The 18,419-nt window shown below is 42.6% G+C and overlaps 1 protein-coding gene across 1 annotated transcript in view; it reads left to right on the plus strand.

Moving 5' to 3' along the window:
- LOC122772453 (semaphorin-4B-like) overlaps positions 1 to 15,878 on the plus strand; it is a 32,640-nt gene extending 16,762 nt beyond the window's left edge. The window contains exons 5-14 of the mRNA XM_044030521.1: positions 1,029 to 1,140; positions 1,505 to 1,621; positions 2,810 to 2,967; positions 6,925 to 7,106; positions 7,660 to 7,810; positions 8,871 to 9,081; positions 9,226 to 9,341; positions 10,056 to 10,213; positions 10,979 to 11,070; positions 11,578 to 15,878. Coding sequence (XP_043886456.1) covers positions 1,029 to 1,140; positions 1,505 to 1,621; positions 2,810 to 2,967; positions 6,925 to 7,106; positions 7,660 to 7,810; positions 8,871 to 9,081; positions 9,226 to 9,341; positions 10,056 to 10,213; positions 10,979 to 11,070; positions 11,578 to 12,341 — 2,061 coding nt within the window. The 3' untranslated portion in view covers positions 12,342 to 15,878. The remainder of the gene's footprint in view (positions 1 to 1,028; positions 1,141 to 1,504; positions 1,622 to 2,809; positions 2,968 to 6,924; positions 7,107 to 7,659; positions 7,811 to 8,870; positions 9,082 to 9,225; positions 9,342 to 10,055; positions 10,214 to 10,978; positions 11,071 to 11,577) is intronic.
- The last annotated feature ends 2,541 nt before the right edge of the window (positions 15,879 to 18,419 follow it).

The following is an 18,419-nucleotide window of genomic DNA, read 5'->3' on the forward strand; positions in this document are numbered from 1 at the left end:
AGACCTTTTTCACAGCAGATATTTTTCAACATGAAATATTAGGACAAACAAAGATTTTACCAAAAACATTAATTAGGGTTCAACTCTAGGTTTAAGAGAACCAGGGTCGTGTTATTGCTATTGTTGACACTTTAACCCGTCATCCTGTGTTTTCCCTGTTTTCTGGATGTTTTCCACTAAAGTGATTGAGAAATAATTATACTGTATGGTCATTATAGCACTGTCAAAACAACTAATCTAATGTTGGCCAAATCATACATTTTCTTTTTTTATAGTTTATAGTAAAGCAGACACCTTTACAATATTATAGAGGGAAGAGAAAACCCAACAATCCTCACATAATGAGCACTAGGCAAACAAAACCCCCTCCCTTTTTAACAGGAAGAAATCTCTGACAGAACCAGACTCACAAATGTTCAGGATCTGCCTCGACCGGTTGTGGTGAAAGCAAAAGGGTGGGGACAGAAGAGAGAGACCAGTAGCAGATATATAACAGTTGTATAAAGCTCTAGGTTTAGACAGGACAGTTCACAATTGGTTATGACATGTTTGTAGTACTACACTGTCATGCATGGATTGTTGATACAAATTAAATTAAATCAATGTTAATCATAGCAAAATGATAATAATCATTTCTGTTTTGAGCAAAGGAATAATGTACATTTGTAAACATGTATGACTCACAATAAACACAACCGTGTCCTAGTTTTTGTAGAATATACTTACATGTTTGTCAGTTACATACATACATACAGACATAGTTTGTCAGTTCATTCATTGTTGGTTTTTGTTTTGTCACCATAGAAATAACACCGTTGCCTTCATAGTGCTTCATACAGCACATTGGTACATTCATTTATCCGCTATATGTGAAAAGAACAGACTCTGAAATCACCAGTCCTGTCTGTGCATTGTAATGGAGAGAATGAGCTCAAAGTCCCTGAGCTCCCATTAGCTTAGTCTCCACTATTAGTAGAATTGCATTGCACTGAGCCTGAGGGACATTTGCCATTTGTGTTTGTCTCCAGAACACGTCAACATTCACACTGGAGAGAGATGAAGTGGGCGAGGTTGTGATGGAAGATGGGCGCAGTCGCTGCCCCTTTAATCCAGAGTACAAATCCACTGCCATCATCGTTGGTATGTAGTCATATAAGTTTTGCTCCTCCTTTTATGTAACCTAAAAAAACATTGTACTGCTTTTCTATAACTGGCTGCTTTCTGGGAAGGGACCGTGTGAAAACAGGCTCAGCTGTTGGCACAGATACTTTAACACTTCCTCCTTCTTTGATTCAACAATGACTCATGATCTGTCTTTGTTTTCAACTTCTTAAACAAGCAATTACAAAGGAAGTTATTTGCATAACCCTGGTTGCTGTAAACTGCTGCTGACGTTATCTCGTACACCTAACACACAGGTTGTCGTATTGTTTATCGTGATTAATTGATGCAGAATCATGTTCTCAGTTTATGAATTTTGCACTTTTTGTATTCATTTTTCCAGATGGTGAATTGTACACTGGCACCGTCAGCAACTTCCAAGGGAACGAGCCTGTCATTTACAAGAGTTTGGGTCAGGGAACTGCACTGAAGACTGAAAACTCTTTAAAATGGCTGCAAGGTAAACCCCATTTATCCCACTGGATAGCTGACTGTTTGTTTGTTTTCTTTCCCCATATACACATCTTACGCTATGAACTCAACCGAGCAGATAAGCGACGAGCTGTAGCGATCATTAGCGAGGCTCGGTCGCTAATGTATGCAGAACAAGAGCAAAGACAAGCTCTCGTAGATTGTGTGAGCACGGTCCTATCACTCACCGCACATGCACATCAAAACTGCCACTGGTTCTGCCAGAGTAAGATGCACTTTTGTGCACAATTAAGGCCTCTCTTGTCTTTTGATCTGTGGGTAATTCGAGCAGAGTGCTCCTGATGAGACATCTGAGTACAATTATACAGAGGTTGTCGTTTCCTCGTTGCTTCCAGGATCGCATGACACAGCGGTTCTCTTCTAAACACAGTTCGATGATGCACTGAGCCAAAGTGTTGAAGCTGCTGAAAAAGTACTTACTTCGCATTGAGGGCTATCAGGGCTAATGCACTAGCAAGAGACGGTCGGCGCACTTAAATGCATGTTAAAAGTCTAATTTTAGTCGGACTATGACAATAATGTCATTTAAACACTTTAGTCTGACTAAAACCGAGCTAGTCTTAGTCGGACTAACATACCTGGATAATGCGATTCATACTCGGCATTGGCTTTTTTAAGCATGCACCAAAATTTCCTCCCAGGTCTTTGACCCGGAAGTAGGAGACGACATAAACTTTGTAAAATCATATGCCGTCTTTCTTCACACAAAAAGAGCCATACTGCATCTAATTTGTGTCACGATCAACATGTACAGCAGGTACGAAACATACAGAACCACAGCACGATCCATCTCACTGTTTTTCTGTGACTTAAAGGTCCACAGGAAACTGATTCAGTATGCACTAGCTTACCGAGAGATACAGCGCCACCCACGGAGGCGGAGTCAGACATACACGGCCAATAAATCGATTTTTCTCCTCCACATGCCTACTCGGACTCTGCAAGTTGTCCGGTTGCCTGTCTTTGTCGGCCTCTACAGCCTTAGCTCGATTAAACTGTGCATGTAAAAGTTGCTTTAATTGTTAATATGGACTTTAAAACAGTTGCAAATGAACACAATTTTAAGCATTTGATGAAAATGTGATTAATGGTGATAATGTATTAAACTTCTCTACTAATCGTGCCTCCTTTTGTGTTTTTTGTTTGTTTTTGACAGATCCCATCTTCGTCGGGTCGGCTTACATCGAGGAGAGCCAGCCAGTAGGCAACTCCATGGGCGACGACGACAAGATTTACTTCTTCTTCAGTGAGGCGGGCAAAGAATTTGACTTCTTCGACAACACCATTGTGTCAAGGATTGCTCGCGTGTGTAAGGTAAGTCACCTAGGATTGGGGTGAGGTTGTTACACAAGACAGCCACGCACAAGTCAGAGGCACAGCAGGGCTCAGGCTTCTTTTCCCTAATCCCGATACAATCGCCTCAAAAGGAGGCGGGACACTCATATGTCGGAGCATGTTGGGTAACTTTTAACTGTCGTCATTGCTGTGGACAAGCAATGGAAATGTTTCACTTGTGCACGAAGGCTGTTTCTTTCGCTTGACTGTGCAAACATGTTTTCAACAGATTTAGTTTCCTCGTGGCTGAATCATCCTCCTACCCTCCCTCCATTTTCTCCGCAGTGTCATCTCCCCCTCTCCTTCCATCTCCCTCACAATGTCAGCTGCACTTGTCTGTCCCTCCAGCTCTCTGCCGCTCTCTCCCAGCACTTTGAGCTTTGCGATATTAGTATTCAAGGGCGCTCCACAGCAATATGAAATGTGTTTTAACACTCCTCAGCTTTTCGTCGCAGGTAAAGCATGTAGCAGCTGAAAGAATGCACTCGAGCCGTTTAATCTGGTGACATCGTTTCCCCCTCCCCTCCTCCAGGATTTAGTTTGGTCAGTCACCCTGAATAATCAACCGCAGACTTGATCCCTTTTCCACCTGTCATCAGATCAATTAAACTGCTATGAAGCCGCCTGATATACATGCACATCCCTCCCTGACTTATGCCTCTTGTTCATGGAAGCAGTAATGCAAGTAATTGTGGGGACAGCATGTAATCTTAAGTGACAGCTTAATGACTCAGTCCTGCTCAGCTCTGGCACTCGGTGCTGTGACACCTCTCACTGCTCACTAAGCCCCCCCCAGGTTCTATATATGGAAATCATTGACAGAAAGGCCCCCAAACTGGCTGCAGATGTGCGGTGCAACGGAGACGGTGCCTTTTATGTCAGTGGAATTCTCCAGTTTACCCGGTAAATCTTTGCAAATATTATTAAAGACAGGAAGTGCACATACTGGCCCAATTCTGACTAAAATAAAAGCTTTTGTTGATTTTTTGTTTATACAAATGTGCAAATGTCCCTCTGCTGCCTCTTACTGAATCAAGCAGCTGATGCTGTTAAGATCTTGGTCTGGTTTTATAAAGATTAGGTCTTAGTTCAGCTAATAGTCAAACTTGAGATAGACATCTTAATTAATATGGTGAAACTTGTCAATCAAACTCAATCTGCATTGACTACAACTGAAACATGGGTCTTAGTTCAGAGTTAGTCTGGGGATAGGATGGAAGTAGGAAACTGAATATTGAGAAGCAGACGTTAACATCGCAGTAACGATATACAAAGTTACTTCATAAAACTAACATCAGATATATGCTTTAATATGAATTCTCGTCTGTTTAGTTGTTTATTTGGAGTCCTTTTATGAGCATTACAAACGTTCCTCTCTGCCCCGGACGTCTTGTCGTGACGTCTGTCAATCAAATACAAGAAGTTCCGTGTTACTGAAAGTGACCAATCATAGGAGGGCCGGCGTCCTCCTTGATCTCCACCCCAGCTGCCTCTCTTGTTTGTGAGCAGAACCAATGACTGCTCCAAACCATCATGGCAATTCCCGTTGTTTCCGTAGCACCTGCACGCACCTGTCCCGTTCACCTTCACATTCTGCCTCACCTCAGCGCTTTCACTCTGCACCTTCCTCTGCCTCAGACTGATCTGAGAGCTGCGTTTTTTAGACTAACCACCGTCTCAAATATCTCAGCCCCTGATTTTATTGCAGGCTTACAAAGAAAACCATATTCATATTTTATTTCTCAGAACAGTGTATCAGATCTGAACACACACCCTGTGTTCAGTAACAGAGGTATGAAGGCCCCTCCCTGTCAGCAGGCTTACACACACACACAATTTTTGGATTTACAGAAAACATTCACTCTTGCCTAAAGGCACCAGACCAAGTTCAAGCTTGTTTAAAAGTTGTTTTACTATCAAATCTGTGTGTTTTGGTCTTGCACGCCATACATTCCTGTTTTATACAGAGGGCACATGCCTTGTATGATAAAGACAATAAAGAAAATAAGTCTCAAACTACTGTTTCACTTGCGTTTGCCAAGTAATTCTGCTTCCGAGTAGTTTTTCTCCCCCACTTTCCTGTCTGTCCTCCTCCCTTGTTCCATTCCATCTTTCTTCTGTTTATTCAGGTGTGCACACTGAGTGACTCTTGCATAATCTTCCTGCTTTGCAGAGTGGCACAGTTTACTTTAATGCTCCTCGCTCATCTACACTTCTGGTTGACAGACGTGAGGAACCTAAAATCTGACTATATATTAAAAAAAAAAAAAAAGGGAGGCTATACAGCAGAAAAAAAGAAAGAAAAAGGGAGTGAACATGTTTTTTGAGTGCAGTTGTGAGGGGGAGTTGTCCACGGGATTGAAAGTACAAGCTGTACAGTGGAGCACAGCAACAATGGTGGTGGACAGCTGAGAGGGCAGGAATGTAGTCTCCTCATTATGTGGACTGGCTACTACTACCATGGCCTAGTAATTGGCTGACAGGGCCTCACGTCAGTCCCATGAGGTCTCACCTCGGCATTCATTGAGCAAGCGGGTTGTTTGTGTGTAACGGCTCTAAAACAGAGGGGGTAACAGCGGTAGTTGTAGATTTGCATTTCATTATTTCCTCACGGGTGAATCACTTCTTTCTGCTGTAACGTAGGAGTTGCTCAGGGTGTTGAAGGCTGATGCGATCGTTTGGATCCGAGGCAGGGAAACTGTCTGGAGATTGGGCGAGGCCAGTTGTTTTGGTCCTTGTCTTCCTCCTCCTCCTCCTCCTCCTCTGGCTGTTGGAAGTGTGCATGCAGTGTTAGGACGGAGATTTATATTTCTTGGGTGAGTGTTCAGAAGCTTTTCTGCAAAGACGAGTGAAAGCGCAGTCCTCTGAAAAGCGTTTATGTGAGAATCTTGGGACAGTTCAGAAGGAAGGCAGATTCAGAGCCTCTGTGAGACAGCGGTCTTGTCCAAAAGTGCAGAATCTGTTGCATTAACATTTGTCAAGTAGGCGTTGTGTTACCTCAGGCTTATTGCTCTTGTTTTGATTTGAAATGATCAAACACATGTGTTAAATAATACAATGGGCAGTACGGTGACTAGCTAGCACTGTTGCCTTGCAGCAAGGATGAGCTGGGTTCGATTCCCAGTCTGGGACCTTTCTGTATGAAGTTTGCATGCCATAACCGTGCCTGGGTGGGTTTTCTCTGGCCTGTCCGGCTTCCTCCCACCATCAAAACCTGTGTGAAGAATGTTAAACACATTCGGTCAGGTTGGTATTGCATTACAGTTGTATAATGACAATAAAGGTCCTTTCCTTTCCTAGAGTTAGGTTACACTGGACTTTAAAACTGCAGCAAATTGTGAAGTAATACCATTTTAAACACGTGATCAACTGTTGAACTTCTGTGATTAATCCTGATCAGGGAAAAAATGAATCATTTGATGTTTCACCATGAGATTGTGTTGCTCAGGTCTTAAGTCTGTGTTTTAGCTTTAACTTGTGGTGTAAAGTGAACTGAACCACTTAGCGGAAAGGGGGCTCTTGTGTCCCAGTCGAGCTAATCTAGTGTCTTAAATCCAGAAAGTCTGGGTGTATCCTTCAGAGTCTGAGCTTGCTCCACTCCTTCTTTTTGTCTTAAAGTCTTGCTTTGTTGTCCAGAGGTGACTCAGAGTCCATGGCATCCATCCACATTTACATGAAAACAAATTTCAGCCAAAGTGGAGTTAAAAGTTGAATCCGTCAAACTTGCTCATCCTCCTCATCGCGTTGTCTCCCGCCTGAAAAACAGAGTCCGTGTGTGCTCTCGTCTGTCCTGCACACTTCCTCCTCTTCCATAAACGGATCATTATTTTACGTCTGTCCTGATGGCCTCGACAAAACAGAGACACTCAACAAGTGCTTTTCATAATAAGATGGATGAATCATTCCCCTCTAACTGTCGTGACAAATTGCTCGCAGGGTGATCAGGGAGGCGAGCGGGTGCTGCAGAAGAAATGGACCACATTCCTGAAGGCCCAGCTCCTGTGTTCCCTCCCTGATGACGGCTTCCCCTTCAACATCATCCAGGACATGTTTGTCCTGAAGCCTGTGGGAGACAGCTGGGAGAGCACTGTGTTCTACGGCGTCTTCACCTCACAGTGGTAAGACACAGACAAAAGGACTGTGACGTGCAACACTGTAAAGTGATGGCACGTTTACAGTTTATGCTTACACACCAACACATTCTGTATCCAGAGCCACAGTTCATTTATTATCTACACTCGGACTTGGCAACTTATTTTGAGCTCCTCAGAATTTAGAGTGACTGTAAAGAGCTTCAATGTTAAAACAAGTGTGTTACCCCATTGTCTAATTAATCCATCAATGTTAGTTAGATAGTTACTGAGATAGTGATACTCGGTATCGATATGGCTCTGGTAGTGGTCAAAATCACAGGATTACATATTAGAAAAATGAAAAATGTCAATTCTGAGGCCTTAAGTCACCAGTGTGGACTGAGAAGAAAAAAAAACTAACTTTTTGAACTTCCTGGTTATGGTCAATAAATGCTACAGCACTAATGCTTAGTCTGATATTGTCACTTTACATCTTTTACACTGCCTATATAATAAGTGTTGAGCTGTGCCTACTACAGTGTTGTGTTATAGAACATATTCACAGGAAAAATGACCTCATTGCTTCTTCTGATCACAGGTATAAAGGGGCGTCGGGCAGCTCAGCGGTGTGCGCCTTCACCATGGCCCAGGTGGAGAGAGCCTTCAGTGGGCGCTACCGAGAGGTGAACAGGGAGACCCAGCAGTGGTACACCTACAACCACCCAGTGCCAGAACCACGGCCTGGAGCAGTGAGTACTGAGCCATCCGACTAATTGTCTGGTTTAATCTGTTAATTCAAGTGAAAATAATCGAAATTGAACGTCTCTTTCGTTTTCACATTGTGGTAGTGTTGGGGTTTTTGGACTTGTCAGTAAGTGAGTCAGTTCAAAACATCGTAAAGCAGCCAGAAAGCATAACCAAGTGCTCTCCATGTTTCACAATAGGTACCGTAGATTTCGGCCTATAAGCCGCTGCTTTTTTCCCCATGCTTTGAACCCTGCGATCTATACAATGGTGCGGCTAATTAATAGATTTTACTGGCTAACGGCCACCGGGGGGCACTCTCTAGCAGTAAATGCAAAAGTGAGACAGACACGGGGAAAGATTATGCGCTGAAGATGAAGACTTCAGTGGCTTTAGTGCGCAAGAAGAAGATGAAGATAGCGACCAATGACTTTTCTGGTATAGGCTACAGTGTTTTCTTTTCTAACTAGGTGTGTTACTGTCGTGTTGGTGCAGTGTTTATTTTCTAACCAGGCATGTTGATGCCGTGTCGGTGCTGTTTTATTATCTAAACATGCAGGCATGTTCACCCCGTGTTTAAATGACGTTGTTTTAATAAAAACAACAACAAAAAACTTCCGTGTAGCGTCTTTCTATGTAATATCTCATGCGACAACCATACGCGGCATTACAGGTGGGCCCACTTTTGTCCGTGGCCCACTCGCGATCGCGACGCATCATTCAGTTACTAGTCACGCGCACTCACCTGCCATTCATAAAGTTGATGCGTTCATTAACAAACTCCTTTGATAAGAGATTGAATCCTGGCGCCGCTACTGGTTACAACATGAAAACCTGCAGCTTATATTCAAGTGCGGCCTATATATGTACAAAATGTATTTTCTTTTAAAATATAGCTGGTGCGGCTTGTAGTCAGGTGCGCTCAATAGGGCGAAACTTACGGTATGTTAACTTTTCAGGAAGAATGAAACACTGTTTCCATAATGCTGCACGGACACGGACACATTTGTCTTGGTATTGTATGACTTGTATTTTCAGCTCTGTTTCTACCTCGCTCCCTTACAGTGCGTGACGAACCATGCCAGGCAAATGGGTATCCAGTCTTCCTTGCACATGCCCGATAAAGTGCTCAACTTTGTCAAGGACCATTTCCTGATGGACAGTGTGATCCGCAGCTCGCCCCTGCTGCTGAAGCGCAGCGTGCGCTACACACAGATCGCCGTGCACAAGATCCAGGGCATGGAAAGAGCTTATGACGTGCTCTTCATTGGAACTGGTACGCATCATTTGCACAGCAACATCTCTATGATTAAGTATAATTAAGTATAGCTTCCAAAGCTAAGATCTTTAAGTCTATTTTTGTGATGTTGCTTCATGCCTCAGTTTAAGTCACTCACACTTGTCGTCATTGACTTCCCAGATGATGGAAAGCTTCATAAGGCCATCAATGCCAACGATAAGATGCACATCATAGAGGAGCTGGTTCTGTTTCCCGAGCCTCAGCCGGTGCAGCACATCGAACTGGATCCTCAGAGGGTAAATTAGTTTTTATTCATCACTTTATTAAGACTGTTATTCGAATATATAATACTTGACTATAATGAATATTATTGTACCGGTTTGTGTTTATAATCAAATTCATTTAAAGTGGAGGAGGCAATAGACGTTGTCTCTCCTCTTGGGCCGTTCCACTGAGTTTTCCTTGTGAGTTATAGCACCGCCTGGAACTGGGTTTATGGTCGACTCTGGCATTCTTCACTGAACTAAATTTCATTACTGTCTCACTCCGTATTACATAATGGTCTTTACCTGACCTGACCCAAAGCAGCCAAATGGCAATCGTATCGAAGGTTATGTCATTGTCTTGAAATGTTTTTTTTGTGAGCGTGCTCGTAGTTGGGATGTGAAAGACGAAGGCAGGATCTAATATACTGGAACATACTGTAAACTGGGCTTAATATAGATGACACTTGAGGGATGGTAACATCACAGTCTTTTAAAAGCACAAATGAATAAATGCATGCTCTGGACCAAGCTTTGGAGCAAATGTGTTAGAACCACAATCCCATAATGGAACTATACAGCTGTTCATCTTCAATAATTGTCTTGGCTTGTTATTTTTCTTTTTGGAATAAAAAAGAAAAAGAAAAGAAAAGATCCATAATCAGAAGCAGAGAGTCTGCTCTGCGTTTAACTTTAGAGGACAAATGAGTGTCACACGCAGTCTCACACAGTGTCTCTCACCTGCAGGGTCTGCTGTTCATTTCATCTGACTCTGGCCTGGTGGAGGTTCCTGTGGCCAACTGCTCCAACTACCTGAGCTGCGGAGAGTGCGTCTTATCCAGAGACCCTTACTGCGCCTGGACCGGGCGGCTCTGTCGTGACGTTAGGATGGCTCCACCTGACAGGTACAGGCTCACACACAAATAACGTTAATAGACAAGAAGGAGGTTTGAAATTCAATTTTTAAATGCCCACGTTCATTTGTTCGGTCTACCTCGGCTCTTTTAATGATTAGATTACATTTTTAAGTACCATAAGATGGCCGTATTTATTCACTCGCAGCACCACAACTGCAATAAATATAAGCTGCTTTGACAAAGGTTGTGAAAAACACACAAAGATATACAGTACATTGATGGTCTCTTTTTATTTTATTCTATAGGAGCCATGAATATTGGCAGCAAATTCAATGGCAGTTCATATTATTGTACTGAAAAAAAATAAAAAATAATAATAATTACCCATGTACACTGTCCATGTGAATTAAATGACACAATTTAATTTCATAACCTTTATTATTGAAGACTCAAGAATGAATCCCTCACTTTCAATAATGAAATAACTTAAAGCAACATTAAATGTTAAAAAAAAGATTAAAAAAAATAGAAAATTTGAATTCATCCAACACAACAAAGCACAATCGCACAAAACAACAACACAAACCATAAGAAAAAAAAATGACATATCATCAGTGAGGTGACAAAACAGGAAAATATGCCGAAGTGTGTTGTGAGCATGCATCCAAACGCCGCGTCCTCTGTCATACTGATGAAGCCGTACTCATAATAACAGACCGTCAGCGAGTAAAATGAAGCCGTCCACACAAGGATCCTCTGATTACAGCTGCTAACGTCACCCTTGTTGTTTTTGTTGCGTGCGCTCTGGTTCAGCCGCTGGCAGCAGGACGTGGAGGAGGCCGATACCGCAGCCATTTGCAACAAGACGTCTCCCAACGCCAGATCGGCCAGACCGGCGGCTTCCCGTGAGTGTGCTCTCTTTGTGCTGTGCTCTTTAATCAAGTGTTGTTTGTCTCCTCTTTGACGCCAACAACAAACATACAGAACTGTCAGATAGTGTCACAGAGCTGTGAAGTGACAGGTGAGACTAGGTCCTGTAAAAAAGAATGTGGAGCTACTCCGTAACTGTTGTGCATCGATGTAAATTATATCGGGGGTGGAGTGGCTCAGTGGTTAAGACCGGTACCCTATGTGCGAAAAACATCATTGTCGCAATGGTCGCAAGTTCGATTCCACCCCTCGCTGATTGTACTCAATTCCATTGTAAGTCGCTTTGGATAAAAGCGTCTGCTAAATGACATGTAATGTAATGTAATATCCTGATCATAATTGTATAACATGCGGTGATATAATTTAACAATATAGCAACTTATATACAGTATACTTTTAAAGGAATAGTTACAGTTATGACAAGGCCAGTATCTCTCAAGTGCATCTGCTCATTTATTAATTTCCTTCCTTTTTTATAATAGGTGGCTTCTCCTGTCAGCTAATCACAATCCCAGCCAACACATTCAAAGTCCTGCCCTGCAAGCTGCGCTCCAACCTGGCACAGAGGGGGTGGCGTTACAGTGACAGTGCCAGCCAGTTCGTCTACGCCACTCCAGAGGGAAACCTGGTCGTGGTGGCTCAGCCCGACAGCCTGGAGACCTACGAGTGCTGGTCCGAGGAGGAGGGTTTCCACCAGCTGTTGGCCAACTACTGTGTGAGGGCGGAGCCACGGCAGGAGAGCACCACTATGACTGTCCACTCTCGCACGCCACACGTCAAGCATGAGGAGATCATCAGCGAGTCTCGCTCTAAGCAAGTCCACACAAAGACGTACTGGAACGAACTGATCGTCGTGTGCGCCCTGTTGGCGTTCTCCCTCGTGGTGTTCTCCCTGTTTGTCATCTACAGGAACCGCGATCATATGAAGTCTATGCTGAAGCAAGGCGAGTGTCCCAACATGCAGCAGAAGAAGCCGAGGATAGTGGGGAAGCCCGCTGAGAGTTTGCCCCTCAACGGCAACACCATCCCCGTCTCCACTTCAGATCACAAGGGCTACCAGACGCTAAATGACAACTACATCTGCAGCACGCCCACACACGAGTCTTCGCCAGACAACAGCAAGAGCTTCTCCGAGGCCTCTGACCGACGGCCGCTCAACGTGAAGGAGAGCCACGTGGAATACTCCCCCACCTGCCCGCGGCCCCGAGTGAGGCTCGGCTCGGAGATCAAAGACTCTATCGTATGAGGGCGCAGCACGCGCTTAAAAGATGCCACCCTGTGTCTCTGTGAAGGATACAGGCCACTGAGCGAAGGAGAGGAGATGCCGACATCCTCCCATATCACGGCACATGTTTTATTTTAGTCATCTTTGTTCTGTGATCATGTGCGGAGGTCATTTCATTTAGTCATTTCCACTCCAAAGCCAGAGAGAATGGTCCCGCTTCGCTGCTGGAGGCTGGTATAGAGGAAGCAGTGCCACAGTCCAGTTTCATCCTGGATCACAAAACATGGCAGCTGCTAAGAAAAGTGATAATTACATAGTCTTTTGTTTTAGTCATTTTTTTTTTGTATCAGTGCCATGGCCACTAACGGCACATGTGAGCGTAGGGCTGGACGATGAAGAAGAACATTATCAATATTTACCACTATATCTTTAGATATGCAAGATCCAACAATAAAATGTCCATCACATGCTATGATCATATAAATATTGACATGTTGTCCAGCTCTATTTCAACTCTGCACATGACTGCCATACACACTTAAATTATGCACACGAGACCCATACCACAGCTACATGGAGGCCAAGAATTCAGGTTCAGGTTTGGGAGAATGTAACGCGTATATATCATGATCCCTCAATTATGAAAGCAAGTCAAAGCACATTTGTTTCCTTTCACTGAATCAATGCGATGACTTTTAGAGTTAAAGGTGATGACGGATGAGGAAAAAGATTTGTCTTAAATCTGCACTGGGAACAACTTTTTAAAAGGTTACTCAAAGAATGTGGTCGGAGATTGTGTTTCCAGGGCCTAAATACTGGTATTTACCTCCTGAATGTATGTTAATGTAATGTATGTTGAGGGGTCAGTCTCGTTTATACAAAACTGCTCCATGGACTATTTAGGGAAACTGCTTCCCGTCTACAGCTCATCTGAGACAGCGCTGTTCTTCAGTGTTTCCCTGAAGGAGGCGCGGCGATCCTGTTTTTTTTAAGGAGGAACATGGAAAATATACTTGACATGACAAACAAAAAGAGCCAAGAAGAAAAAAAAAAAATCTCGTGTCACGTTCAGGGCAGCACCACAGTCATCGTGTGCACTGTGCCAAATAACAAACACAACTTCATTGTCTTATCTAAATGCAATAGTGCCATTCTGTCATGACCACTCCCATCTCATGCATCGTGTTGAGCGTCGATCACTGTCATGTGTTTCACAAAGCTAATGTGACACTGATGGAGAATTTTCAAGACTGTTAGCTCATAGCAAGAGGTTTCTGAACTGTGGTGGGGAGGGAAAAAAAAAACAACCCCTCTCAATTGACTGTCATTAAAGATCACGACAGAATACGGTGGGACGTTCACCTGCTGCGGAGAAGAATGAGACATACGAGTGCAACTCAGACTAGATGGAGGTAGATAAGCACCAACACTAAAAGCCTTTTGGTGACGTGCCAGTCAACCCACCTGAAACCGCTGTGGAGAACAGATGATATCAGTGGAGTTTGGTTCAGTCCAGCTGTGCTGTGTAATGATGCAGATGTGTACACACTCAGTACAACCTTCAGCTCAGCAGGTTACATTTCTCACACACACATACACACACACACACACACGGCTCCATCGACTCTAGTCCAGTGTCAATACGTTGGTATAATAAAAGCACAAGTAATCAGGGTGTTGTATACTTCCAGGTTTGCACATTTCAGTACAAATCGGAGCATATCCCCGAGCAATGGAACTACTGAGAGGACAGACAGAGTGCTTTTTAGAAATCAATAATCACAGGGACCAGTGCAGCCATCGTGAACACACTTGCGCCCACATTACGACTTTTGAGACTTACCAAGCAGAACTTTCCAAAGATGTACGAAGCTGATAGTGTTGTGAAAATCCAAATGAAAAACGATCAAATGGCCGTACGGTCAATATGTGTCTTAGAATACGTCACTGTATGGATCAAGTAAACCTTCAGTATGCTGAATATCCCAGTATCACACACAAATCCCACGTTTCCAACACTGAGCGGATGTCCAAATGCTATGTCACTGCTCCAAGTGCTGCAAGTAGACGGAGTAATTGCACAGTGTACTGTGCGACCATGGTCAGTGTTTCCTCTATTTTTTAAGTTGTTTTTTTTGTTGTTGTGTGTATATAAAAGTATTTGTGCGTAATATTGTGTGTTTTTAAGGGACTTGTGCAAGATGTGTTGTAGAGATAGTCTTGAAACTAGAGAGTGAACACTGCTGATACCTTTTCTCACAATGCTTTCCTGCCTACTTGTACATTTCAACTCAAACTCTCACCTCGCTCTCTGTTCAGAACCTGGACTGGTTTTTATCAAGCGCATCAAAGCAGACGTCTGTATGTTCACACTGAATTTACTGAATAGTTTGATACAGGACAATGTCAGACAAAGCAAAGATGATAAAAGTACAGCATTTTCACACGCACTGATTGGGAGATTAGGTGAGTAGGTGTTTTAGTGTTGGTATCAAAGGCATTTTACACTGAATTAAAGTGAAGTCGTTGGCATGAAAAAATGGGCTCAATCACTATATTGTCGGGAGCTAAATGAAGATTGACACCACTACCATGCTAGCATTTAGCTTAGCTTAGCACAAAGAGTAGAAACGTTAAGAAACTATTGGCCTGACTGAAGGTTTAACAACATTTGCACTCTGCCTCCCCAGAGTCTTGAGTCTATTTACTGCTGTTTTGAATCTTCATGTAGGCTTCAACTGCATGCTTACTTTACGTCAGGGTCTCTCAATCCTGGTCCAAGGGGGGACCCGCTGCCCTCCATGTTTTAGAGGTTTCCCTGCTCCAACACACCTGATACAAATAAATGGGTCGTTAGCAGGCTTTCATTTGTGTCAGGTGTGTTGGAGCAGGGAAACCTCTGAAACGTGCAGGGCAGTGCGTCCCCCCTTGGACCAGGATTGAGGAACCCTGCTTTACATGAATGGTACTAATCTTCTCAAAATGATAAACCTGTTCCTTTTATTTCCGTCTGTGTACTTGTCAGTGAGGACTGGTCAAATTAATCAGAGTATGACAAACGGAAGAAAAGTCTAAGTGAAAAGTCTCTAGAAGCTGAATTCTCCTACTTTGATGTGCTTGATGGGGAACCTCACGACTTGGAAATGAAATGCCTTTTAGCTCCGCCTTTAGCCATGTGCTATACTGTACACTATATCCAGCAGTGACCTCACCAACGGGAATGTGCTGAATGGCGTGATTGTATTCCTCCGTGCGCTCACTCAACTCCACAACGCCAAACACGGGTCAACTTTAGATGAACAGTTTCACCCACGCCGCCATCAGATTTACCAGGGAGCTTGTACAAGTCTGTCCTTGCTTGTGTCAAAAGTGATGCTATGCACATAAGAAAACATTTAGTAACAGTTCAGTGTTTAACGATGATATTACTTTTTGATCTATAGTATTGCTCAATTTATCGATGCCATCTGACCTTAATAGTCAATAACGCCTGAAGGGTAAATACCGTGTCATGAAAGTTGTGCATATTTATTACTGAATTGCTTTTTGTGGAAAGGCGAATAATCCCGTAGTGACTGATCAGACCGTCAGTAATGCGACAAACTGTACTGGACACAAACGTAGCCGACTGTGATCATCTTCAACAGTCTATTTCCCCCCAAAAAAGCATAAGTAGGTCATCCATTGTGACGTCGTGTCAGGGTTTTGTTTAAATAGTCAAACAAAAAAAAAAGGAAACGGCACAAAAGAAGTAATTAATCCTTGTGCCGTACGGTGTAGTTCTGCAAACACGGCTCCAAATTCTGTGTACCGACTCTGACGTGTGGCAAAGCAACAGCTTAGCTTCAGTATGAACACCATGAGCTTAGTTGACTGAATAACTATTAGACAAATGTGGTCTTGCCTGCATGATTTCTTCTTTTTTTTTTTTTATCTGTTGTGTACAAATAACATTGTGAACTGTATTTTTTGTATCATTGAGATTGTGACTGTTGTTTTTTATTGTACATAAAAAGCACTTTATTTTAATTTTTTAAGATAAATGAATAAAATACATGTTTTGACACAAGTGTTTGTCCATTTTCTGTTGCAAAAGTGCCCAGAAATTATTTTTAAAAGGAAGACTTACACATACATTTAGCTCGTTTTCTAGTGTGTATTTAACTTCTATTAAGTGGTTCGTTTAAGAAAAAGGCTTCTCACACAGATGCTGCTCGCTGGTTATGGAGACACATGGTTTCAGACCTGTCATATAAGCTTCATCTCAGTAAATCAATACACGCAGTTGCATCTTTTATTCGTGGCTGTTGCCCCGGGGCTGAATGATGATGACGTGCTGCTGTGCTCTGTGATCATAATACAGCACAGGCTGTGTTGAAATGTAATGACTATTGTATTTGAGTACAAATATTCACATATCTGTGTTTACTCTTTACTCCTCTACATTTCCCTTAACTGTCTCCCTCGTTACTACCAAATAAAATCATAGAAAGAAGAAGAAGAGTTGGTAATGGTGGTATTTATATAGAGCTCTTGATGAACTACTTTACACACATCTTTCATACATATTCACACGCTGGCACTGCAACATGGAGTTAAGTGTCTTGCTCAAGGACAAATATAGACAAGCAGAGCCAGGAATTGCGCCCACAACCTTGCAATTGGAAGACAACTCGCCACTACCACTGAGCTACCATGGCTCAATCCTTTTAGGTATTTTATACAAGACTGAGCACAAGTAATGACTGGCTTCCATTTGCTTTCAGTTTGCTGCTTGTATTTTTGGATTTTAATCTCAACACGGGCTCATCAAACTCACTTTTTCTCTCTTTTTTTGATCCCTCTGTGGTTGGGTACCCTCAGCTGATGTCCCTGCTACACTTTTATGACTTTCCTCAACTCATCTTTTCTCATTCTCATCACAGCTGTTGCGAATATTAAGCAACTCCCCACATCCTCTGACAGATGTGTTCCGTCATTTACGTAAGACATCTGTAAAGATCTTGTTTGGATGGGCCGCAATTAACAATGTTTGTTATAATAAAAACACATTACAGATGCTCTCTTTAGAGGGGAAGGAAAGAGGAAAAACACACACACACAATCAGTCATTAATGTTTACTGACAGATATTTGACCAATTGATCATCTGCAGGCAATATTTTATGTGCTTAAAAGACATGAGTGTGCGTGTCATTTCTGGATGTAAATGTTGACCATCTGGCCTCATAAACAACAACCAGACTCTCTGGAGTCTGTTTCAAGGTTTCTGGGAATATCAGAACCAGGTTAATTACTTCTACACAGTTATTTACATACGCAGTCAAATACAACTCATTAGGTCCTCATGTGTTTCCAGAGGCTACAATACTGTATGTAATTATATCAACTGTGGTTCTGCAGAGTTATATCTAACGCTACAATTAAAAGGTTAACAAAGAGCTTTAGGTTTATAGGAACCATAAGGACAGGGGTGTCAAACGTACGACCCGCAGGCCAGAACTGGAACCTGTAACGAAATGTTTTTTTGCCTTTGTAGATCCACTGTGATCTGTGAGTTGTTTATGCACGTGTGTGAATGGTAAACTGTTGTTGAAATTGCACAATTTAGGTTGTTCATAATATGTTTTGTAAAAGGGGAAAAATGTGGAATTCTTGTTGTTTAGAGGTTATTATGCTATTTTTTACTGGTCCGGCCCACTTGAGATCAAATTTGTGCTTTATGTGGCCCCAGAACTAAAATGAGTTTGACGCACCTGAATAAGGGATTTATGGTTGGATTTGTTGGAAAAACACTTAAGTAGTTAACCAGTGAGGGAGAGTTGTATTTAATGGAAATGGTTGTGTATACTGAGGGTCTGGTTGAGCTTGTATTTCATTCATTTCATTGTATGCGGTGTACTACAAGGATCTATTTTAGGGTCCCTTTTATTTTCTTTCACAAATAATCTACAATCATACTAGTAATAGTGATTGGTGAATATTTTGTTTCCTATTTTCTTTGCTAATATTTCTGCTTTACTTGATCACATTAATCGCAATCTGAGAAGGTTCTGCAGTCTCAGTCTGTCTAGACCTTTTTTCCTGCCCCATGTTTACC

This window comes from Solea senegalensis, linkage group LG7 (assembly GCF_019176455.1).
Source record: "Solea senegalensis isolate Sse05_10M linkage group LG7, IFAPA_SoseM_1, whole genome shotgun sequence".
Classification (NCBI taxonomy): Eukaryota; Metazoa; Chordata; class Actinopteri; order Pleuronectiformes; family Soleidae; genus Solea; species Solea senegalensis.